The sequence below is a fragment of the Crocodylus siamensis genome, chromosome 12 (assembly GCF_052110815.1).
Source record: "Crocodylus siamensis isolate JL-2025a chromosome 12, ASM5211081v1, whole genome shotgun sequence".
Classification (NCBI taxonomy): domain Eukaryota; kingdom Metazoa; phylum Chordata; order Crocodylia; family Crocodylidae; genus Crocodylus; species Crocodylus siamensis.
The window spans coordinates 26,600,449-26,625,954 of NC_143406.1; the positions used below are offsets into that span (position 1 = coordinate 26,600,449).

A 25,506-nucleotide genomic window follows, 5' to 3' on the forward strand; every position below is an offset into this window, starting at 1 on the left:
GCTGAAGTCAATCAGTGATGCTGGAGGGCAAGTCCCTATAAATAATATATGTATCCTCTGTAGTTAGGATCCCTTTGCAATGGGATAATATTACTTAAAAGGGAACATTTGGTCATCTCTGGTGGTACCTGCAGAGTGCTGTGATTTATTACAGGGTATCTAGGAAGTGACAGTGGGTGGGTGGCATCTGACCAAGTCACTTGGAGGTGTTGATGGGGCATCATGATCTCTAACTAGGAATGAGGGACATGTGACTGTAGGGTGCTAGGTTCCATGATTGTGTACCTAGGAAGTGCTGAGATTTGTAATTGGCTGAAGCAGAGATGGGCACAGTGCAGCAGGGTCTGGATTCATGAGTCTGGTAGGTGACTGTGAGGTGCTGCAGCGTGCTGGGTGTTAGGATTGTGTCCATACATGTCATGTGTAGGTGGACCTTGGCTGCATGGCTCTTTCTTCATGTTCTTCTGTTGTTCCATTGTTCTTCTTCCTTGGCTGCATGGCTCTTTTTGTACAGTTGTTCTCTGTCACATGTGCTCTGATCCACAAGCCCTGTTCAGGAAGTATCTGGAGTGAGTTCCCTATGCTTAGATGGTGCCACTTTGGTGAGTGTCAGTGACTGCATGTGGGACAGGATAGGTCCTGGCAGTGTTGTACCCAAGCACCACATACTGCATCCTCGCCATCCAATCCCAGGCCTCCTTGAGGAGCAAAGGGCAGCTCTCAGAGCTCATGTCAAGCAGACTTGTGCCCTCATCCTGGAGTTAATCCCTGTGTGTGTGAGGCCAGCAAAAGAGTTTTACAGGAGGGGAAACCAGACTTTCCATTTCCAAACTAATTCCAAATAAGGGAAAGTGTTTTCCTAGAGAACTGCTGGGTGAGGGGGAACTTGAAAATCGGCTGCATACTCTGCAGCTGTCCAGAGAAAAAGAGCCATTTCATTGCTCTTTTATCTTCACTGTGTTGCCATCATTGTCACTATATAAGAGGATTAAGGAATGATCCTAGTCCACAGAAGAGGATGGCAATCCCGTTCTAAACTCTGAGAGTCCCTGCTATCTTCTCTGTCTGCAACACCTCTAACCCCAGGAGCTGACTTAGTTTGCTAATTCAGTTGCAGTCTTGGCTGTTGTGGTCAACAATCAACTACTACCTTGGGGTAAATCCTATATGGTCACATTTTCAAAAGGCGGTAAGCACCAACCCTGCCTTTTGGCACATGTACTAGACTAGCCAGTCATACATTGTATCTCTCTGTAGTGACTGGCTTACATAAAAGATACAGTCTACTACTGCAGTCAGCTATTGGAATTACTCCTTCACTTAAACACCAGAGATCTGTGCTTGAGTGATGCAAGTCTTAGGTTCAGATCTTCTGATGACCGATGCCAGGTGTTATTACATTTAACCCTGGCAGTTGCCTTTGGAAATGGCCTCTTCTGCACTGCTCTGTTTTGTGTACCACCTGGGGCTCTTTGCAGATGCCAGCATAGTGCTTTTGTTTTTTTGCTACTTCATCCACTGTAGCCACCTTTGACAGTTTAACCCATGGAACAAGGCATTTACAAGTAGGCATCTTAGCACCTGCAGCTCCTGGTGTCTGTCCAGCTATCCATGCACATCATCGTCTTACACACAAGTCTAAATGGCTCAAAACACCCCATCAGGTATTTGTGGCCCCATAACTGTGGCTGTGAAAAGGAAATCCCACTTAAGGCCAGGCTGAAAAACTACCCCTATAAATTCTCTCACAACATGCAATGTCAGGAAATCTGTAGCTAGTGTTTATAAAGTGGTTTGAAGAGACTGAGTGGGGCTTGGGTACTACATGTAATAGTCCTGGAATTATTTAAATGAGAACTTTTAAAATATAAAAAATAATGATACCATTTAAACCTGAAATCCTTCAAAAAGAAAAAAAAGCTTCACAAAGAAAATAGTATGAAAAATCACCTATTGCTAAAAAGCAGCCACCTCTGGGGTGGATCATGGTCACTGTTTAACATTCTGCAGCAATGGTATCCAGTAGCTTAGGAGAGCAATTCAAGAAATAACCAGATGGAACTGCTGGCAGGAATTCAGCCCCTGGCAAGATGCCTTAGTGTTTTACTCTGGTTGCTGTTTCCTAATAAGGGTTAACATTGTGTTTTCAGCTTCTGTCAGAGGACCTGAGTCAGATCACACTCACTTCTTCTGTGGGTCTCCATCAGCTGCACAGTCTGGGCACTAGACAAGGAAAGGCACGTACTAGATCCAGGTAACTCTGGGAAGCAGCCTTATGCCCTTAAACCAAGGAGGGTCTGATCAGCTCAAGAGCTCTGCAATTTCCTTGGGAAGTATTTGTTAATGTATATGGGCCTGGCTATGCCCTGAGAGTACTGCTGCACCAGTGTTGCTGTACTTATTTCATTGTCATTACTCTCAGCTTACAGCAGTGAAAGAAAGATCAGGCTCGGGCACTTTGCACTATGCACGAGCACCAGCTTCCCTTTGACACTTTAATCAAGGAGGGAGGGGGCAGAGTGCCCAGTTTTCCCCTCCTATCAAAGGCCTCTTTGGCAACCTGCCAGGAGCCCTTGGGTCACACTGAATATGCATAAAATGGAGCAGATTGCAGCTGCCCTCATCTTTAATACAGAGGTGAGGCCCACGGAGACCACAGGGCCCAGATCTCTTTCAGTGGGAAAATGGGGTGAGTTCAGTGTGGAGCGTGTGTGCGTGTGTGGTCCCTCCCTCTGGGATGATGACAATAATGATTTCCATTCATATGGTGCCTCTGTAACTTTGATACATTACTCTGCAAAGGCTGGGTCGTCAGCTGACACATGACTGATCTGCAGAAGCAGCCACCAAAATTGCAGCCCGAGTTTCAGCACAAAACCCCTGAGGCTCTGCTTCCACTCTCCCAGATTTCTCAGCCTCATAGGCCCCTGAGAAGGGAGTCCCAGAAACATCTGTCCCTGTGGAAGGGAGAGAAAATGTTTACTCAGCATGAGTCAGACAGCAGATAAAACAAGAGAAAAGGGCAAGAAATGTTTGCCTCCTTGAGAGCCACTCTGCTGCCCCAGGGCCAAGGTCAGGCCTGGGGTTGAGCTCAGCTCCAGACAGCATTAACCCTAGCAGAAGGCAGTCCCTCGCTGTACAATAGGGGCTGCTGCTGTGCTAATGAGAAAATGGGTGAATGGCTCTTTGTGCCCCTTAAGATCCACAGCAAGGACCAACCACAGTCTGGGCTTTCACACTGCTCTGAGTAACATGTCCATATTGGGTCATATCCTCAACTGGTGTAAAAGGGCAGAGCTCCATGCAAGGCAATGGCTCAATGCCAGGTTACACCAGCTGGCCCTGTTATAAGTAGTAGCTGGTTTCTAGTGCTGTATCTCTTGTGGCTGTCACTAATCCATTGTTGCTCATGTCTGTCTCTGGGACATGCCTCTGTATTTTCCAGTGCTGTGCCAACCCAGCCAGGAGAATCAGAGTGGAAGCCAGATTCCCAAATGCTAACAGAACACGAGCAGCAATTCTGTTGCTTGCTCCTGTGATGTCCAAATTTGGTCTAACAGGCTAAGGATGGGGTTTTGCCAGCAGATTGCTAGTGTTACCCTAAAACCCTTTAAAAGCCAAGGACCTGATCCTGGGCACTCCCAGTCATCTGATCTTGCAGGAATTTTAGGCTTGATCCTGATTACATGAGTGACTCCCAGCAAGGGTGGTGCAGGCACCTACCCTGGAAATCTTCAGAAGAAGACTGGATGCATACCTTGCTGGGGTTATTTGACCTGAGCAGTCTTTCCTGCCTAAAGCAGGGGTGCTGGACTTGATGATCTCATGACATTATCAGAATTACCAAATATTGTATTATAAGTCCAAGTAATTGTGACTAACTGGATGATTTCATGATTTCCCTTCCAGCCCTGAACTTTTGTGCGTCTGTGTAATTATCAGGCACAATATTTAACGGCCTCCTAATTTTACTCTTCTGAGCAGAATTTATTCCAGGCAAGATTCACACACATATTCACAAAGTTCAGGGCTGAAAGGGACCTCTTGAGATCATCAGGTACAGCCCCCCTGCTCTGGGCCAGAAAGACTGCTGGGGTCAAATAACCCCAGCAAGGTGTGCATCCAGTCTCCTTTTGAAGACCTCCAAAAAGAGTGAGTGCAGCTCCCACTGACATCAGTGGGAGATGCGGGTGTTCTGCTTCTCCCAGTAGAAGCAGCTCAGCAGCAGATCAGGCTTTCTAGCAATTTTTTGTATACTTCTTTCTCTCTCATCTCCTCAGAGAAATTTTTTTGAAGTGGGTCCCATCCAGGCCTATATCAGTTATGTTACTTAGCAAATACATGGCCCTTTGCTCTCTTGAGGTAAAGAGACATAATACTTTCCATGTGGAACTGGAGAGCAAGCTTCTGGTTTGACAGTGATATTGCATGTCAGAAGGAGATGCTCATGTCCTTGGTGTTTTTCACAGGAGTGTGCACATGCTAACTGTGTTTGCTAATGGGTTCTGTCTTCCAAATGTTCTCACTAGTCCCTTTTCTAATAATATTATGGGTGCTGCTAAAGAACCCATCTGAGATTAAGGCCTCACTGTGCTAGGTGCTGTACAAACAGTCCCTGTCCCAAAGCACTTGCAATAGTGAGACAAAACAGCCTCAAGGAAGGGAGGATTTATCTCCATTTTACAGAGAGGAACTCACACTACAAGGAGGCTAAGTGACCTGCCCAGGATCACTGAGGAACTTGTGCTTTACATACAAGACCATCCTTCATACCTTGTTTTCATGAAACCATCCAGTTAGTCACAATTACTTGGACTTATAATACAATATTTGGTAATTCTGATAATGTCATTTGGGGACATGGTAATCATGTACAGGAATTTTCTATTAGAATCTATTCAGATTGTCATTGGTGTTATTATTACTGTCATCATCGTTTAAGCATCTGTATATGTGTATGTGTTTGTGCTGGGGTTCCTCAGAGGATAGATGAAGGAGCTTTGTGTAGTGGGGTCTGTTGGTGGAACTGTGCGGAGAGTATTCTGTATCTTCTGGGTTTCTCTTTTTGGCATGAATGGCTGATCCATATATGAGAGTGTCTCCTACTGGTACAATGGGAAGAACTCTGTGTGTATCTTGGAGTCTGTCCCCACCAGATGGAAGGCTTGACTCTGTATGTGGGTTGGGTGTGTTCCCCTCTGGGATAGCAGTGTCAGCTGTGTGTGTTTAGGCTGTGGTCCACAGATTAACAGGGCAAAATCTTAATGGGGTTTTGCAGGGAGTGCTTTCTGTGGAATGAAAGGTACGCTGGGAGCAGGGGTCTCTCTGTGAGTCAGAGTGATGCACATCTGGAGAAACAAAGCAAATGTTGTTGCTCTATTTTTTAAGCAGGTTCCCTTTAGTGTGGGTATGGGGTGCAGTGACTGGTTTAGGCATCTTGCTATGACTCCAGGGGGACTGAGTTTGAGTCCTTCTCTCTGAACTCATACTAGCTGTTGCACCTGTTAACCCCACTGTGGATGAATGCCTGGGCAGGCAGGCTGGGGTTTCAGTGGCAGCCAGATGCAGTGCTGGTTACATCACCCCCTTGCGTGCAGTTGTGACAGGGAGTGGTGTTCCCTAAGCTGGCTAGACTGAGGGGTCAGTAGGGCAAGGAGGACCTTTAGTCTGGAAACAGATTTAACTGAGTGTTGAATCATGATCAGTGAGCATCTCAAATTGGGGCAGCATAAAGGAAAGAGCATGATTACAGCAGGGGAGATGACAGTCAGTTAGAAGAGGCAGAGACTCTTTGCAAGCTCTGGACTTTCTCCAGGCCATCCAGTGTCAAAGGACCTTTCCTCCAGGCAGGTCAGTATCAGTGGCCTGAAAACACAGATGGGCATTGCATGCTCACACTGCAGTGGTGGCTGCCTGGCTAGTATGCAGGAAGAGAAAAGGAGCAACACAATGCACAGAGACCAATAAGAAGTGGTTTGTGCTAACTATCTTCCATTCACAGCTCTCTGCCAGCACTGTGAGTTATGACAGGGCTTCTCTGCTACTGGGCAGGATGGAGGCATGTGGGGGGTCACTCACATGTCCAGGTGCTATGGTGTGGTATCTGCAAAAGGGAAGGTCTCCTAGCAGTGTGGAGGAGCAGCTGATGGTACTCTCCAGTGTCCTCAGATTAGGATTCAGCACTGATCTTGTGTGCTTTTCTGCTGGACAGTTCCCAGTGCACACTGGACAGAACAGGAGCAACCACAACATCGTGCCCCTCCCATCAGAGCTTCAGATGGAGATCAGCAGGGTCAAGGACTCTCTCTCTGCTGGGGCTTTTCTCTCCTCTTATCTGAATCTCAGCAGGGCTCTGGACATGTGTAGAACTGCCAGGCAGCTGATGGTGCAGCCTGAAGGGAACACAACTCCCTCCCTCAGGTAACAGACAATTCCAGTGTTGGGCAGGACCATTCAAGTCATGATATGAATAGGTGGTATTTAAAGGGAGGTATGAGCCTAGTGTAATTGATGCTCTGTTTTAAGTAGGGGGAGACTGATTATGTTGGCCAAGGCTGATTATAAAAGAGACCAAGCAGCTGTGGGTTACTGATATGCTACAGAATGTATTGCAGTTCTTATCTCTGGCACGTACCAGGCATTTCCCCCTGGAAATCATTTGGTTGACCAACCACCCTGTTATACATTTAGGACTGCCTGTCATATTTATTACAGGCAGTGTTAGTGTGTTTCTTCTCTTCCACTGTGCTCTTGGTGTTTGATCCCCATGCAGCTGCAACTCAGGCCTCCACTACTTGGTTTCAGTAATAAGCAGGCTAAAATGAGATGCACTTGGCCGTTTAGAGAGACCAGCCGCCAGCTCCTTAAACATAAGGGCAGCAGCACCAGGAAATGCTTGATAAAGCATTCAGTGAATTAGGGGAGAAAAAGTGTAGAGAGACTAGGGGCTTCCCCTCACGTAGCATGTTTGCATTTGCACTGTAGCAATACCAACCTGGGTACATCAGTGTAAATTATTGGCTCACTGAGACCTGGTAAATTGCTCATCAGGATAAGTCATACTGGCAAGATGAGCTTTGCTGAGTTGCATTAGGGTCCAGTGTAGGTATGTATGTGTGAGAGTGCATGCACACACGCGCATGGGGCAGACAGACAAATATATTGGCTTGAAGAGCCTAACAATAGGAGATTAGAAGACTGGATATTTAATGTACAGGAATTTTGGGGCACAAGCCTTCTCAGTTCTATGCCATGTGGCTGGCATGCACGTCTCCAGCATTTCTTCAGGGCAGTCCTGCAGCGATGAGTGTGTTTGCTGAGGAAAGCATTAATTTCATACAGTCAGACTAAAACTTCACTTGAAAGGACTCAAGGTTGGAAGGGTTTTGCAGAACACTCCAGCAACCTTTCCCCTGAAATTATGTTTTCTTTGCAAACTTGCTCCAGCTTTTAAAAATTACAAACAAAAATGAAACCACAAATGTTAAAATGCCCTAGAAAGGAGCAGGCAAGGGACCTGGTCATCTCTCTACTTCCTTTCAACCTGTCATTGCTCACCACTGCTGCCTCCTTACATGCAGCTGACACAGTTCAATTTCCTTTCTTGCTGTGCTCTGCAGTGGACATATACTGGTGTATTGACTGATTGTCACACGTGGACTGATTGTGAGTTATGCAATAAAATTGTCCACAGGAGTTTGGCCTTCAGGGCCAGGTTAGAATATGGTCAGTTTTTCCATCATGTGAGGTGTTACAAGAAGTCATACTAGATGTTCCCTGTGGTCTCTTCTGACCTCCAGAGCTATAAATCTCTTAGTGACTGGTGATACAGTGATGGAGCTGTGTGGCATTGTATACCAGCAGCAAATACTGTTGCAGTCTCTCTGAAGGGTGAAGCTGGAGGCAGGGAAAGGGCACCAGAAACATCTGACATTTCTTAGCTCCTGACCTGAATTAGGGACTTCATGGGTTATTGGCTTAATCCATCTTCCCATCCAAAGCCCTGTCTCCTAACCAAATCCAAAATGAAAAGATGTCTCTTCTTTTCCTTGCTACCTGAGAGAATTTGTGACAGTCTGTTCCTCCCAGCCCCCAACAGGCTGTGCTGGGAACTTGGTTCTGCCCCACCCCACCTCCAGTGAACATTTTCTTCTCTGAGACTGGGACGTAGAAACAGTTCTCTCCAGAGTTTGGTATTCTGGTTCTTGGTTCAGGCCATGCTTCAGACTTTCCTGGTGATTTCAGCCAAGTTGTTTAGGGCCTCATTAGTCTTCATAGACAGTTGGCATCTACTAACATAGCTAACTGCCTCTCATTAATCTTCATAGTTAGAGCAAGGAGACATCCCTCTCTCTCAACTCAGTTACAGACTGCCAGGAGGCCTCTTTCAAAGCAGAGGTTTGATTTCTTTGCATCTCAGTTACCATGCCTGTAAAACATGTTTAAGGATACAGACCAGTCCTATGCTGAGTTCATGAATGCTTTGGGATTTCCACTGGGAAGGCCCCATAGAAATACTAAGTCTTAATGTGTATCAGTTGACAAGCCCCCAGTCATGTGTTGGGGCATTACCTGGAAGGATTTCTTGCATTACCCCTCCTTCACCCAACAGCTATAAAAAATAACTTGTTAGAAACTAGAGACCCAAAGATGAAGACCTCTGCTAATGGCTTGTCTTTTAAAGAGCTGGTAAATAGATGACAAGTCCAGGAATGAGTCTGGTGGGGACCCTAGCCTGGTGGTGGGACCCCTTTCCCTGCTGCCTCTCCTTCCCTGGGTAGGGATGGTTGGTATTCTTGCACCTGGACTGTTTTTTTCCAAAGTAGTCAGTTGCATGGTTGTGCCATGGATGGAAAGGGAAGAGCTTCTTAGACTATTAGTGGTTTTGGTGGTAAAAAGAACAAGCCGTCTTCCAAACTGACAGCTCCTTCCTTCAAAGGAAATATCCCAATTGACTTGAAATTGGCTCTCAGCCCTGCTGCCTTCTTCAGAGGGAGTAAGTGACTGTGAAGCCAGGAACAGTGGCTCAGAGAAGGTGAAGGGGCTCTCTGTAACTTAGGAGCAGCAGACTTGCTGTGTTAGATCCAGGTTTGTCCATCCAGTACAGTAGGTCAGGCACTGGCCAGTCCTTGATTCTTCAGAAAGAAGTGAGAACCTAGGTGAGCTGTGCAATAAGTTATACAAGCCAGAAATAAGGAGAGAAGCTCTACTGCATCTCCAGGGTAGAATGAAGGGATAAATACTAATATGTTTAGTATTAGAAACTCTAAAACTCCCACGGAATTGGCAAGATGGAGATTTGGTTTATTCTCCAGGCTGGTGTAAAGATTCATCAATGGATAGTGTACCCCAGCCAGCTAAGGGCATGCTGGGATGTCTTTCTTGGGCTGTACTTAATGAATCTGCCAAAAGAGAATCCCTGTTTCAGTCCCTGTTATTGCAAATACATACTCATCTCACCCAGCTGGCATGGACTGCTGAGTTCATTTAATTTTCCATGAAACTTCTTTTCAGAGGAAAGAGTCCAAGTTTGACAGAAGTGAGCAATAAGTTCCCTGGCACAGTACCATCTTTCCAGGTATGGGGATGTGCCATGGTTACTTCTTGTCCCAATATTTCATGAGACAGTCTCCTTTTAAACAGCCTAGATACAAAAATCCTCCTGCTACACCTTTAGAGTCAGCACTACATCTTCAAGTGATAACGATGGAGGAGTGGAATGACCTAACATCATAAAGACCATGTTATTTGGGGGTATTGGGTAGAAGAATCCAACTCTTAGCACTGAGATTTCTTTCTCTCTTTCTTTTATCGACACCTGCTGTTGATTTCGGCTATATAAGTGTAAAGCCAGAATAACTTAATAATTTAGTCTAGATTTGTGCCAGTGTAACCAATATAGAATGGGTCCTGTTGGTCATATCCTCTTAGTAGCTGGGAAGTTTGTTTCCAATGGATTTTGTTCTTTTCAGCTTGGGGGACATGGATTTTTCCATCCCAAATCTCTCTGCCCAGTAACCTCAGGGGAATATAAAGAGTTCTGTTGATTCTGTCCGGCGGTTCCAGAGAATAACAGGGAATGCCGTACAGATTGTAGGCAGCAGCAGTACCCAGAGCTGTGTTGGTCTGTTTAATGGTCACTAACCATAATCCTGGAAAGGCAGTTTCTGTTCACAAAATGTCACTGTCCATGTGTGCTTGTTTATGCTCACTCAAAAAACAAAACAAAACAGGATTTTCATTCCTTTACCTCCTTTGAGAGGGCTTATGAAGATGAACTGCTGGCATCTGTTGGCTTTTTCATCTCCTTGCTAGATGAGAGCTAGACCACACTATAATTTAAACACCAGCAGGAACATGGAGCCTTGTCTTTACTAGGACCACCCCCACCCTGATAAGTGATGCAGCTAAACAAGAAGTAGCAACACTAGAAGATTTTAGCAGGAGTTTCTAAGCCTTGGAGTCTGCCTGTCATGTTTTAAAAAAGCCCAGATAATAACTAACACACTACAGAAAACTGGAGCTTCAGCTATGCGGTGACTCTTTAGTAAGTCATAGAATCATAGAAAATTAGGGTTGGAAGGGACCTCAGGAGGTCATCTAGTCCAACCCCCTGCTCAAAGCAGGACCATCCCCAACTAGATCATCCCAGCCAAGGCGTTGTCTAGCTGGGTCTTGAAAACCTCCAATGATGGAGATTCTTTCTACCAGCTCTCAGGGTAACCTCTTCCAGTGTTTTACTACCCTCTTAGTGAGAAAACTCTTTCTAATATCTAACCTAAACTTCCCTTTCAGCAACTTGAGACCATTGCTCCTTGTTCTGTCATCTGCCATCACTGAGAACAGTCTAGCTCCATCCTTTTTCAAACTCTGCTTCAGGTAGTTGAAGGCTGCTATTAAAATCCCCTCTGTCTCCTCTTCTCTAGACTAAATAAACCCAGTTCCCTTAGCCTCTCCTCATAAGTCATGTCCCCCCAGCCCCTTCACCATTTTTGTCACCCTCTGCTGGACTTTCACCACTATCTCTACATCCTTTCTGTAGTGGGGGCCTGAAAACTGAACACAGTACTCCAGATCTGGCCTCACCAGTGCTGAATAGAGGGGAATAATCACTTCCCTTGACCTACTGGCAGCACACCTTCCAATGCAGCCCAGCATGCCATTAGCCTTCTTGGCAACAAGGGCACACTGCTAGCTCAGATTCAGCTTATTGTCCACTGTAATCCCCACGTCCTTTTCTGCAGAGCTGCTGCACACACAGTCAGTCCCCAGCCTGTACCAGTGGACGGGATTCTTCCATCTTAAGTGCAGAATTTTGCACTTGTCCTTGTTGAACCTCTTGAGACTTCTTTTTGCCCTGTTCTCCAATGTGTCTAAGTCACTCTGAACCCTAGCCGCAGCTTGGTGTCATCTGTAGACTTGCTGAGGGTGAATTCTATACCATCTTCCAGGTCATTGATGAAGACATTGAACAAAACTGGCCCAAGGACTGACCCACTTGATACTGGCTGCCAACAAGACACTGAGTCATTGATTACTACCCTTTGAGCCTGATGCTCCAACCAGTTTTCTATCCACTTTACAGTCCATTCCTCCACCCTGTATTTCCTTAGCTTGCCTGTGAGAATGTTGTGGGAGACCATATCAAAAGCCTTACTAAAATCAAGGTACACCACATCCACCAGTCTCCCTGCATCCACAGAGCCAGTCATGTCATCACAGAAGGCAATCAGGTTGGTCAGGCATGCCTTGCCCTTGGTGAATGCATGCTGACTGTTCCTAATCATGTTTTTCTCCTCCAAGTCCTTAGAAATGGATTTCTTGAGGATCTGCTCCATGATTTTTCCAGGGACTGAGATGAGGCTGACTGGTCTGTAGTTCCCTGAATCCTCCTTTTTTCCCTTTCTTAAATATGGGAACTATGTTTGCCCTTTTCCAATCATATGAGACCTCTTCTGATTGCTGTGAGTTTTCAAAGATGATGGCCAATGGCTCTACATTTACATCACCCAACTCCCTCAGCACCCTCAGGTGCATCCCATCTAGCCCCATGGACTTGTTCACATCTAGCTTTTCTAAGTAGTCCCTAAACTGTTCTTTCATTACTGAGGGCTCACCTCCTCCCCAAACTGTGCTGTCCAGTGCAGTAGTCTGGGAGCTGACCTTGCCTTTGAGGGTGAAAGCAAAAAAGGCATTGAGCACTTCAGCTTTTTCTGCATTCTCTATCACAGGGTTGCCTCCCCAGTTCAGTAAGGGACCCACACATTCCTTGATCCTCCTGTTGCTACTGACATGCTTGTAAAAAAGACTTCTTGTGACCCTTCACATCCCTTGCTAACTGCAACTCCAATTGTGCTTTGGCCTTCCTGACTTCATTCCTGCATGCTTGTATTCCTATGCAGACACAGCTTTTCAGGATAAACCCCTGATTTTGCCATTACAGCTTATGACAGGTCCATGAACTCCATAAAAAGAAGCACTATTTTGTCAGTATAACTGAAGCTACACCAGGGATTTTGCCTGTATAAAAATGTGGTGAAATCCCACCCCTCGCTGACAGTACTTCAAGACTGGCAAAAAGTTGAGTGTAGGACTGGCCTAATTATGGACAACTCTCAGGCTTATCAAAGGCAGGAGAAAGGTACTGGGGGGTGGGATTTTTTTAATGAAAGTCCCTTTCAGAGAATAAACTCTGGCCCTGGCTTTGCAGTAGGTGGAAACAAGTCCTGCACTCTCAGAGGATGGCTGTCTGTTGGGCTCTGATCTTCCCCAACATGTTCACACCTCCCCCTCAGCCTTTGATGTGGGATGCACAGTTTGGAAGCTGCCTGGCTCCCTACTGGGGGCATTAGGGGCTAATTAAATCTCAGGATTCTTACCCTGTGAGGTAGGAACTCATTGTTCTGGGGGACATTTTTTTTTCCGGTTTTTTTTTTTTTTTTTTGCACTGGTCCTGGAAGCACTGAAATACCAGATCAATGCATGGAGTGGATGGAGCAAGCTCCGGTTCCACCACCCAACACCAAAAAGAATCTGCTCAATATAGACCTCCGATGGAGGACAGATCAGAGGCAATCGCTGACCCTGAGCCACCAGGTCATGGGCCAAGACACTGATGTAACCCGTGACACTTGGCTGATGTGGCCATGCTTTGAGAGAGACACCTGATGGGCTGGAATAATTGAAGGTTGATGCTGGTGTGATGCCAGGGGAGTGCTGAACTGGGCTGAGCATGCAAAGCAGGCTGAGTCTTCTTATTGCACCCAGGCTGCTGCTGTGGAGCCTGAGCTGCCTCATCCATGGGACTGCTGATGAGCTAACTCCCCTTCTGTTCAATTCAAAAAGACTTTGGTTTTGTCCACTCTGATCTGCTCAATGCAGCAATTTTGGCAGGGAACAGTAGCTCCCAACATCCACATACAGCCATGTATGTACTTCTGGAGCATTCACACAACTCCTTTACAACAGCTGACTACCAGAGTGTGAACCACACCCTGGGAAAGCACCAGCTGCAGAAGGGACCATGGCAGCCAGCAGAAGAATGACCTACACATGCCTTTTGCCAGCTATGGATGGCAGCAGAAGCCTTGCTCCACTGAGGAGAAGTGGCAAAAAGGAGGGTCCTACTGCTATTGAGGTTCATTAGGGTTGGATGCACTCAAATTGCTGATGCCAAGACTTTGTAGTGTCAACCAAGCCTCTACTGCCTTGATAAGCCATTGAGCATAAAGTGACACAGTCCATGAGTGTAGAGATGCTTAAAATGCATTTCAGGCACTCAGACAGGAAGGAGTGCAATAACAGATCAATTAATAATCACCATGCATAGTTCTTAAGGAGTATGTTTCATGTATAGGTTCCAGTATACTTTAGAGATGTAGAGTAGTATTATCATGCCCATTTTACAGATGAGGAAACTAAGGCACAGACAAGCGGGAGTCTGTGGGAGAGGAGTGCTTTGCCTAATGTCATGCAGCAGGCTTCTGGCAGAGCCAGGGGTAGCATCCAGCTTTCCCTGTTCCCAGTAAGTAAGAGCTCCTCCTTTCTGTACCATGTATACTCTAGAAGCTCCTAGTTTCAGGAGCCGTATTTGTAAATATACTTAAAATAGAGTATACAAGTATGGCCAAAATATATGTATTAGTTAGCACTCTCTCTTATTGACTGTTTCTTTTCCTCTTAGTAATATTCAGCAGTGTTCTAACCCCTTTAATAACTGGCTCTCAAAAAGAGTCCTAGAAATGTCAGCCTGGCAATTCCCCACCCTTCCCCCCACTTTCCACCCAAGGATGTAACTCTACTTATTACCATTTTATCAATGGGAGACAGAGGCACAGAAAGGTTCAGTGACTTGTCTGATGTCCTAGAGCTAGTTTGTAACAGAGCTAGAGAAAAATCCAAAGTTGCCTGAATCCCAGCCTATTGTCTTAACCATAAGGCCAGTCTTTCTTCCTTAGACCGTGGTCTCTTATGCTGTCTGCCTGCCTGTCTGTCTTCCTAGCTCTTTGTTCTTTCTCCTTGAGAAAAAGTTGGGGGCCAGAGTAGGGGTGTAAATATCAATGAAATGTCCCAAACAAAGAACGCTGCCCTCATCCCTGCAGAGAATCCCAATAAGTTACAGTTGAGCTAGAAGCACCCCCCCACACGCACCCCTCCCCTGAGGCGAGTTGTCTTCAGACACAGCCTTCGGCATGCTGACCAATACCGCCAATAGCAAACGATCAATTAATCAGATCCATGTACTTCTGGCTAGCTGACACCAGCACTGCCCTTTTGCCAGCCTCCAAACACAGGCTTTGCCTCTGCCTTTCTGCCTCTGAAACAGGGTTTCACATGAGTTGTAGCGGGTGATTCATTGCTTGTTTGCTTTTTGTTTAGGGAGGATTTGGCTTCTGTGCCGTGCCTCGGAGCGTTCTCCTTGGGAAGGATGGATCTGCAGCAGCTCTTGAGACTCCTTCTCACTGCCTGTGTGTTTGGCCTGACCCAGACAGTTAACCCCTTTGTAGGTCAGCAGACTCCCCCTGACCCATGCTATGATGAGAACGGTGCCCCTCGGCGCTGCATCCCTGAGTTTGTCAACGCTGCATTTGGAAAGGAAGTGCAGGCATCCAGTACATGTGGGAAGCCCCCCACTCGCCACTGCAATGCATCAGACCCTCGCAAGGCACACCCACCCTCCTACCTCACTGATCTCAACACTGCTGCCAACATGACCTGCTGGCGCTCTGAGATGCTCCACCACTCACCACAAAACATCACCCTTACTCTCTCCCTGGGCAAGAAGTTTGAGGTGGTTTATGTGAGCCTGCAGTTTTGCTCCCCTCGTCCTGAATCAACAGCCATTTTTAAATCTATGGATTATGGCAAAACCTGGGTGCCTTACCAGTACTACTCCTCCCAGTGCCGTAAGATCTATGGCAAACCCAACAAAGCCACTGTCACCAAACAGAATGAGCAGGAGGCACTATGCACTGATGGGCAGACAGACCTCTATCCACTCACTGGGGGCCTCATTGCCTTCAGCACCCTGGATGGACGACCCTCTGCCCAAGACTTTGACAACAGTCCTGTGCTCCAGGACTGGGTGACAGCCACAGACATCCGGGTCATCTTCAGTCGTCCGCATGTGTTCCGGGATAAGGGAGGTCGAGACAACGATGAGGAGGATGGTGGCACCAGTTCATCTCCATACTACTATGCAGTGGGTGAGCTTCAGGTCGGAGGCCGATGCAAATGTAATGGGCATGCCTCCCGTTGCATGAAAGACAAGGAGGACAAGCTGGTCTGTGACTGCAAGCACAACACTGAGGGCCCTGAGTGTGACCGCTGCAAACCCTTCCATTATGATCGGCCATGGCAGAGGGCCAACACCAGAGAGGCCAATGAATGCTTAGGTAAGAATTCCCCTCTTCCCCTCCCAACCGCAATCAACCAACAGCTGGGAAGTCTTTCAGGAAAACAAGGAGAGATGCAGTGGGACAGCATTCTCTCTGTCCATATAATTCCCGCTGGCCTGGTGTCTGTAGTGGCCAATAGAGTCTTGCCAGGGATAGATCTAGTTCACTGTTCTGCTTCTTGGGATCTCCAAGAGAGAAACTGATTAGGTTTGGACAAATTAAGAACTTCTACCATCCCACACACCTTTTGGTTGACACCTACAACTAACAGAAAACCCACATACTTTAGAGGTTGGATAAACTTAAGTAATTTTTTTTTTTTGCTTCTTCATTATGTTTCAGGGTACCAGTAGATCAGGGTTGGGCAAAATACAGCCCGTGGGCCAGATGCGGCCCACCAAGCACTTTCATACGGCCCACAGCACCCCACAAAGAATTGCACCCTTCCCAGCCCTTCCACCCATGAGGATGGGAATGAGGCTTCCATGTGTACAGCCCCCCAGCATATCCTATTGGGCCTTGCTCCCACCCTCTTCGGTGGAAGGGCTCTGCCTAGCCAGCAGCTTCCAGGCAGGGCTCCTGCTGCAGCAGAACCTGCTTGCTTGGGGCAGCAAATAGGGAAGTGGCAGGGCTGGTAGGGGGGTGTGGAGTTGCAGCTGGGCAGAAGCGGGAGTGCAGTGCAGAGCCTGTGCCCAGAGGGGCAGCAGGACTGCAGAGTTCAGCTGGACAGGGTGTGAATGTGAGGCAGGGGTGTAGGGACCCCCCCACATTCTCCCTATGGCATGCAGCAGTAGGTGGAGAGGTCAGGGCGCTCCTGCCTGGAGCAGTCGCCTGGTGGGGTGTGGCTCTGGCCAGCGCTGCGTGGAAGGAGGGGGTGGAGCCTGCTCTATTGCCGGGGCTCTGCAATGCATGCCTGCAGTTCCAGCACTCTCAGTCGAGGTAGTCCCGTGCTGGAGCCTGCTGCCTCCCTTGCTCCCTGCTGTGCAGGTCCCCACATTCTGCAGGGAGTGGAGGGAGCCCCACCCCCTGTTTCTTCAAGGAGTCCAGTGTGGGGCTTCCCTGCTGCAAGTGTGGAGTGTGCCATAGAGGTGGCCAGTGTTGTGTTGGGGGCGAGGAGCACACCCCCACGCAGCCTGCCTGTTTGTTTCTATCGCAGGGGCTCTGTGCCATATGCCTGCACTCGCAGCGGGGAACCCCTGCGCTGGACTCCATGGGGAAGCCAGGAGCAGGGCTCCCTCCACTCCCAGCAGAGTGTAAAAATTGGTGCAGCAGGGAGCAGGGCAGGAACAGGCTCCAGTGCGGAGCTTCCCCAATGTGGACACATGGCATGAAGCCCCTGCGATAGGGCAGGTTCCGCTCCTTCCACATGTGAAGCGCTGGCTGGAGCCATGCCCCATTGGGCGCCTGCACTAGGCACAAGTGCCCTGACCTCCCCGCCTCCTGCTGCTGCTGTTGGTAGTGGGGGTTGCACACCATGGGGGCAGTGTGGAGGGAGTCCCCACACCCTCTACCCTCCCTCACACCCCACACACCCACACCCTGTCCCCACATCCCCCACCGACATATACGTACAGCCCAGCATACCCTATGCCCCCCTACACAGCCACACCCTCTCACAACTGTCCCACACACTTCCACACTGCACCACACACACACACTATAAAAGTGACACTTTATTTTTCAGTTATTATGCAATCACATCTATGTACAGTAAACAATCACAAATCATGACAAATTTTTTTTGTAATAAAATTAAAGTATGTTCTAGTAGGTGTTTGACTTATAGTGCATGATTTGGGTTTTTTCTGGTTCTAAGATGGCAGCCCCCCCACCCAAAAGGAGTATTGTGGGGGGAGGGGAGGACCAACAAGGGGAGGGACTTCCAGTGGCAAAGGTCTGGGGTTAGTCCATGAATTGGCTAGTAGCAAAAGTGACAAACTGTCCTGAAAAGTTTATTATCATTGTTTACTGTTAATATGGTGCCATAAACATCAAACATGGCACTTTACAGCACAAAAACTGCTCAAGGCTGGATCCTGCTCTTAGTTATGTGGTATAATGAGGGATTTATTTTAGTACAGGATATTAGATTACACCAGTGTTACGCTGGTATGAGTGAAGTCAGAAGTCAGTAGGGTTGGCTGGGACTTTTCCATAGATTTTTTTTTTTGGTTGAAAATGCTGATTTGTTGAAACCAAAGCTATGTGCGAGGAAGGGTGGGTTTTGGTGAGTCACTGGGTTTGCAAAATTAAAATGAAAAAAAGTGTTGACATATTTAAAATGTCCCAGTTCAACATGTTCTAAACAAAACCTTTCAGGTTTGAAATAAGTTTTTTTTGTTTTGTTTTGTTTTTTTAATTTAATTTAGGTTACAGCTGACCTGATCTGATTTTTTTTCAGGATAATTTTTTAGATTTTAGTATTTTGTTTTAGTTCCAGGTGGAGAAATAAATGTCAAAATGGCATAACTCTTCCAGAACAGGAAAATTGATTCCTACCTAGGTCTAGGATGCAGCTCTGACTTCCACAGGAGTATGAAAGCGAAAGAAAAGGACCGTGTCTTTAATTGGCTATAGAGGCTAATAGTGTACAAGATATTGGACAGGTTTGTTAGTTTTTATACTTAACTCCCAAGTCAAACCCCACCTTTCTATTAAAAGCATTATATCATAAGTATTTTTATAAGGACCTACAACCAACAGGTCAAAAGAGGACACTGATTTTGTGAAGGTGTCTCAAAACTGGACTCTGAAAATGTATCAACTAGTATATTTTCTCTCCATTCTCAAAAAGAATCAATTTTTTTAACACTTTCAAAACACAAAGAAATTTGAACTCTTCCCTCACCCCAGCCTCAGGTGGAGATCCAGTCTGGGATGGTTCAGAGTGCAAGGGGGAAGTTCAGGTAGACCAAGGTCTGAAATAGGTTCTTAAACTAGGAAAAATTGATCAACCTTAATGAAAACTCCTTGCATTTTCCGCAGGCCATAATAAATCAAAGTATCATTGGACACTTTTACACGTACTCCGACGCAGTCTGATTAGAGCGGATCAGAGCAGACTTGATTAACCAAGTCTGCTGGAGTGTTCCAATCAGAGTGCTCCAGTATCTCGTGTATTCAGCATCCTTGCATTTCAAAATGGCTGTGGGTGCACTTTAACTAAAGCTTGTCAAATAAACTTTAGTTAAAGCACCACATTGCCATTTTGAAATGTGGGATGCTGAATATATGTGGTGCTGTGGGAATTTTAATTAGAGTGGCTCCTGAGTACCACTCTAATTAAAATCTCTCCACCCCTACCCCAGAGCACATGTACCCCTGTACATGGTGCCATAAACAGAGCACCCCAGTACATGTGCTCTGGGGTAGGGGTGGAGGGATTTTAATTAGTGTTGGAGTGAGGTTGTAGCCATGAAATGCATGCAAAAAATGTCTAGGAAATATATGCAAGGCAGGAATTTTTGATAATATTTTTTACTGGACCAACTGTACAGGTGGGAGAGATGTGAGATGAACTTTTGGGCATGAAGACCTGAGGAAGGGCACTTTGTGTTGAAAGCTTGTCTAACATCTCTCCAAACTATACAGCTGGTCCAATAAAAGGTATCACCAAAAACTTCCTGCCTCCAAAATATTGATCTCATTTTTATACACCTACAGCACGGGATCCGTGTTTCTCTCTTGCTGGTTCTTTATCACTTTTTTAGTGTAAAAGGGCTAAACTTTCTAAGGAAGCCCTTAGTCTTCCCTGCCTGACTGTCCACCAGAGATCCTGTTACTATGTTTAGCTCCACAGTACCAGGGAATTTCCCAACCTAGTTTTGCCTACATGAGAGACTAGATTTCCTTTGTACCAATATCCATCAAACACAACTCTGCTGGAGCTAGAGGGTTAAATAGCTGAAACTTAGAGTTGAGAGGTTCAGCTCAATAGCTGAACTTTGTGGGCACTTTTCCATACCCCAGTGGCTGGGTTTCCAGGTCCATCAGTGAACTGTTTGCCTGGTTGATGGGACACAGGGATGTGCCAGAAAGCAGCAGAGTGCCCACCTGATTCTGCCAGCGGGGAGTAAGGCTGAGTGATTTCTTTCTCCATCAGGGTTGGTCCTCACCCAGCACCCACCATTCCTCCCAGTGAGCCACAGAAACTTCCAGGGGATTTCTCCTCCTCATCCCACTCCCCACCAGGGTCAGTCATTTGGCAGATGGGGCTGAAAAGATAAACACTATGAGAGAAAAGAAAAGTTGGGAGGGGGAGGGAGTGAAGCGTTGTCCCTTTAAAACACCCCTGACAAACCCTGTACACAAAGGCGGCTTAACGGAGGTGCCGTGTGAAAGTAGTTTTTCCTGTCGATTCCATCCCCTCTTTCTCCCTTTACCCTCTTGGGCTTTGTGCCCTCTGTGAAGGGGCCTGAAAGAGCTCCTCCATCACACGCCTCCAAAGGGCTTAGCAGCTGAAAGCCGGATTAGCTCCTCCAGCCTTCCCCTCTGTGCTTTTCAACAATGACATCTCGCCAGCCAGCAGGAACAGACGCAGCAATTAGCACCAATTAAAGGCAGAGGGCCCGCCGGGGAAGTTCCCTGCACTCAACCCAGGTTGTGGGGCTTCCCTCACAGCAGCCCCATGTGAATCCTCCACCATGTCCATCCCAGGCACCTGCCCTTCTAGGACTTCCTGGCTGAGCTGACCCCACCTTAGTTGGGGCCAGGCCTTAAGGAGCTGTGAGAAGCTGTCCCCACCAGACAGCACAGCTGTGATGGAGGGTCAGAGAGAGCCTGTGGGCAGAGGAGGCTGAGCCCCATGAGTGCTGGCAGCGAGCTCCAGCCCAGAGACAGGGTAGGCTGGACAAGGGGCAGCTCTCAGCGCAGTCTGCAGGATAGTAGGATCTGTTTCCTCATGTGGGACATTCTTCTATCCAGACTACCTGAATCCAGGCTGAAGTGGGGCTCAGGAGCTTCTTGGGCAGGGTCCACTGCTTTGTCCTTCTTCTGTTCAGTGTCACTGACAGAGCAGCAGTGCTGTGACCATGGCACTTACAGCATTTAGTCACGGCACAGCCAGAAGTCCCCAGATTTTGGTAGCAGTCATGAAGGATGTTACAAAACCAGGGTTTCAGGTTAATAGGGTGTAGTTTCCCCAGAATAATGCAAGGGGCAGTCTGGCCTATCATACTGAAGTGCTGATGGACTCTTTGGGTTCCACTTCATTGAATTTCTTTGGGTTGGATGCTGACAGTGGCAAACTCCCACCACTTTCCCGGAACAGTCTGTCTTCAGAGCATATATATATATTTCCTTGGTTGCATGACAGTTTCTGGTCCCAGCTGAGTCATAGACTTGCTGATGTGGAAACAAATCAACAAAGAAATGTGAATTGTACACAATTTTTGGCACATCAGAAAAAAGGTTTAGGGTTTGAAGGTTAGAAGGAAGCATCAGTCAGTGTTATTTTTTAGACAGAAGCCAGCCTGTTTTAAAGGGCCCTTAGAAGGTGGCCACTTAAAAATACCTGCCACGTAAGGTTGCAAGGGTATCTCATTCTCCAGGGCAGGTACCTGCAGATCACAGCTCATTCAAAATTACTGTTCCAGGCTATCTGCAAACTCTGGCAGGCAGAAGTTCATTTTTTTTAAAGAAATTTTTCGTGTTCCAAACAAAATCAGTCAAATCAAGTCCAAATCCATGAGTCAGTCTAGAACTATAAATGGCCCTACAACTGCAAACATCCTCCACCCCCACCAGGGGCTTCAGATATTTCCAATGTCTTTTGGCAAGCATCTTACATGCAGGCCCAACCCTAGAGGCTTGGGGTTCAGCTGCCCCCAAGTTTTGCCTGCCCTCAGCCATATGGCTGCAAGCTAGGGAGGAGCCTCCCATTTCCATAAAACAGGCATTAAGCCCCAACACCTCAGTGGGTACTAAACCACGCTAGAAGAACAGGTATCCCTAAGAGGGCTTAAGGAAAACTGCCTTCTTGGACCCAGATACATGGTGTTTCCCCTGCCAGGTAAAGGCCAACCAAAAGGATGAGTCAGTGCAGCAGGCAGAGGTGCATCAGGGCCCATTTGGAGGCTTTTCTTGGAAAAGTAATTTCTAGAGAATTGCTTAGGACTATGCCTACTGAAAGAAGCTGCAGTGGATCACTGAGCAGCAGCTCTGTCCAACCACTAAGTAGTTTAGCCTGTTTTCTCCTTCCCTTTGCTTCTGCTCTGCCAGCAGGCCAGGCTGGTCTCTTCCTCCCAACACCCTGGAATGCGTCTAGGCAGACCCCCAGTACACACAGTTGAGGACCCTTTATGTCGGCACCCGCCCCACTTTCCCACAAGTGACTTAGACAGACCTCGCTCAGCAGTACGTTCTGTTTGTTTCTGGTAAGAATTAGAAAGAAAAGCAGCGAGACAGGGGCTGGGCACTGCGCGTGCTCCCTCCCAGGACTCTGTGATTTGGCAGGATTCAAAGAGTTTTCTTGCAGATTAAAACTGTCTGCAGTGGAGAAACAGAGGGGACCCCCCCCCACCACATCCACCCACCACCACTTTCCTGCTTTCTGCCTGGCATTGGTTCGCCTGCCAACAGCCCACCTGGGGCGGATCACAGAGGAACCTGAATTGCCAAGAGTGAAGGAAGCCCCTTCAATAATCCCTGGAGACGGAAAGATTGGAATAATATCTCTGGGCTCCAGAGACTTCTATTATGATGGCATTGGCTTCATTTTCATAGGCCTGGAGCTTTTGTTTTCTTTTAACTTCCGTGACACCCTGTGAGGAGGAGGCAGGAGGGCGGAGGGAAGGCAAAGGGAGGTGAATGTTTGTATACTGGCTCTTTCCACTTGCCATGTAATAACCAGAGATAATTATTCTTGCTGGGGTTCCATCTCCGCCCCACAATTAATTGGGCACAACGGGTGTTGTATGCACGCACGCGCACAGGAGACTGCCACATTCCTCAGGCCCCTGCTGCTGGAATTAGACTGGTCACTAAGTCAGCAGGCTGTCCCCTTGCAAGGCTTTGGAAAACACCAAGCACCAAGGGCTGTGTGGGGGGGATTAGTGGGATGCAGCTGCTGGAAGTAATTGATCTACATTGTGGTAATTCTGGAGCTCTTGTTCCCATTGTTGTTGCCACCGCTGGAGCACTTTTTTGAATGTCATACAAAAGGGAAGCCTTGCTCTTGTGATCAGAATCTGTTCTGTTTGCCGAGGAGCAAATGGGTAATATCTGGGGGTAGCTTTGATCCCAGCGAATGCCTGGGAAATGGGAAATTCTCTTGGAACCACCAAGTGGGTCAGAGCTTCATCAACCTTGGATTAAGCAACATAATAGCTGGCTGATCCAGGAAGCGAAAAGTCTAATCAACTTGTAACACCAGTGTCTATGAGTGTCTGCTCTCAGGCAACTACTAGATCCCCAGCCCATTTCTCAAGGACTTTTCCTTGCCCATTTCCTTTGTAAGCCCCCCAATCCTGCATCTACTTTCCCATCTTTTGTCTCAAGGCACCTGTCTACAGGTGGGAAATTGTCTCAGGAATCCAAACCATCTTCAAAATTGACTGGAATTGCTATGTAAACCAGGCTGTAGGAAGCCTACACTGTTTTATGGGGGTCTTGTATCTAGTCAGAGAAAAACATTAAGGTTTTCTGCAGCCCATCACTTATATCTCCAGCTCATCTGAAAGCTGTTTTATCAAAAAAACTGGTTTAAAGAAACACTTTGGACCACTTGAACCATACATCCCAGTGTGAACAGGCCATAGGCCATGGAACAGGGTGGGTCACCTAGGTCATGGCCCAACCAACTTTTAGCATGTTAATTTATATAACCCACAAATGCACAATTGTCATTCCAGTTAAAATTGTATAGCTATTTTTAACTGCATAGTTAGCTAAATTATCGTGCTAAAAGTTGGTTGGGCCATGGCCCAGGTGGCCACTCTGCTCTGCTGTCTGTGGAACAGGCCAAAGACTTGCTTTGTCATAGTGACTTCAAACTGTGGGGACTTCCCTTAAAGAGAATGACTGTGAGAAGGCAATGGCACCCTTAAAAGATTTAAGTTGGAAACTTATTGTATTGGTCCTGGAAACTTTGTGAAAAAAGGCTTTCTTCTCACATCACAGTAGCATCCTAATTCTGGATAACACCAGCTGAACAGCTTTGCCTGCCATATTGTGGAACTTTCTGTCCTGTCTGGAACCAGGAAATGCAGGGACATGCTCAATGAAGGCCTGTTGTGGTGGGAATGGTACATGAAGGCTGGTGTTGGTTCATGCCCAATAGGGCATGTTTCTCTCATCCTGAGCAGGAAGGCTGATCTGGGACCAGGCCAAAGCCCCCTTATAGCCTCAGAAAGTTAACTCATGCCTCATTTTCTATGCCTTTGGTGGTTCAGTGACTTACTCTGCCTTTTTTCAGATTGCTTTTTAGATGATGCAAGATGGTTCCCCGTGAGCAGGGAAAAAGGAACCTGAACAATTTAAAGGGAATTAGTTCCCCGGCAGATATTCCAGAGTCCGTTTGGTTGACAGTTTCAGAGTAGCTCATTGTTGTGTCTCATGCTCCTTGCAGGCTGTGTGCACCTTCCTTATGATAACCACCTCTTCCCAGAATGAGGAGTCAACCTCAGGCTCCTGTCCCTCTTCCTCTTCATGGGGTCAATTACTCCAAGGCTAGAAGAAAGAGAACCCCCAAACTTGCCACTGCTAGACTAATCCAGATCTGAGCTCCCCACTTCCCTCAGTTCCTTGGGCACACAGTGCTTTCAGTGAGAGTCCTATGGCCACCTGTGGTGAAAAAGTTGCAAAAGTAATTTCTTTCCCATGAAGTGCTGAGGAGAAGGAGACATCCCTCTTTACTCTTCCCCACCCCATGCTTGTTTGTGCAATTTGGTTGACAAGACACTGAACTGGGATTCAACAGACATGGGTTCTGTTCCCAGCTCTGTCACTGACCTATGGGATGACCTTGGATGAGTCACTTCATTGCTCCCTGCCTCAGTTTCCCTGTTCGTGGAGTGAGAATGATGCACTGACTCCTCTCTGTGAAGTGCTTTGAACTCTGTGGAAGAAAGGCCTTCTACCAGTATCATTCTTTATTTCTGCTACACAGTGCAATTGCCGCTTTAACATACCTAGTTGCTTCAGAGTAACTTCAGGTTGTGCTGAACAAGACTGTTGGCCTTGTCTGGATTTCAGCAGGCCCTGAGGCCTGGCTTGTAGATGCCTCCCCTCTTTGTTGGGTGATAATCATGCCTGGGTCCTGCTATACAGTTCCCAGGGACCCAGGGTTGGGAGGAATCTACATTGGATGGTGCTGTCTTATAGGAATAGCCCTTGCCAATGATTCTCAGGTAACTTTAGAGCAGGTAGAGCCTGCTGCTGCCAAGCACTAGCTCAAAAGCTTCTGTAGCAAGGCACACTCTCCCCTGCAGTGGGGCTTTGGCAGAGGGCAAGAAAGAAATGTCAGTAACTGGTCACTGTAATAGTCAGTCTTCAATTCCAACCCCCCGTCTTCCTCTATCCCCAGGTTGGCTCACAGCTGCATGTGGCTTTGAAGAGATAATTCAGGAAAGGCTCTTGGGGCACTTAAAATGCTTCTTTTTAGATCCATGCT

At 47.1% G+C, this 25,506-nt stretch overlaps 1 protein-coding gene and 1 pseudogene across 1 annotated transcript in view; one reads left to right on the forward strand and one right to left on the reverse strand.

Moving 5' to 3' along the window:
• The window catches only part of NTN3 (netrin 3), a 99,868-nt gene that overhangs the window by 6,575 nt on the left and 67,787 nt on the right, over window positions 1-25,506 (forward strand). Inside the window, exon 2 of the mRNA XM_090024046.1 lies at window positions 14,878-15,893. Within this exon, the coding sequence (XP_089880172.1) occupies window positions 14,927-15,893 (967 nt within the window). The 5' untranslated portion in view covers window positions 14,878-14,926. The remainder of the gene's footprint in view (window positions 1-14,877; window positions 15,894-25,506) is intronic.
• On the reverse strand, window positions 12,937-13,116 carry LOC149854822 (U2 spliceosomal RNA; annotated as a pseudogene).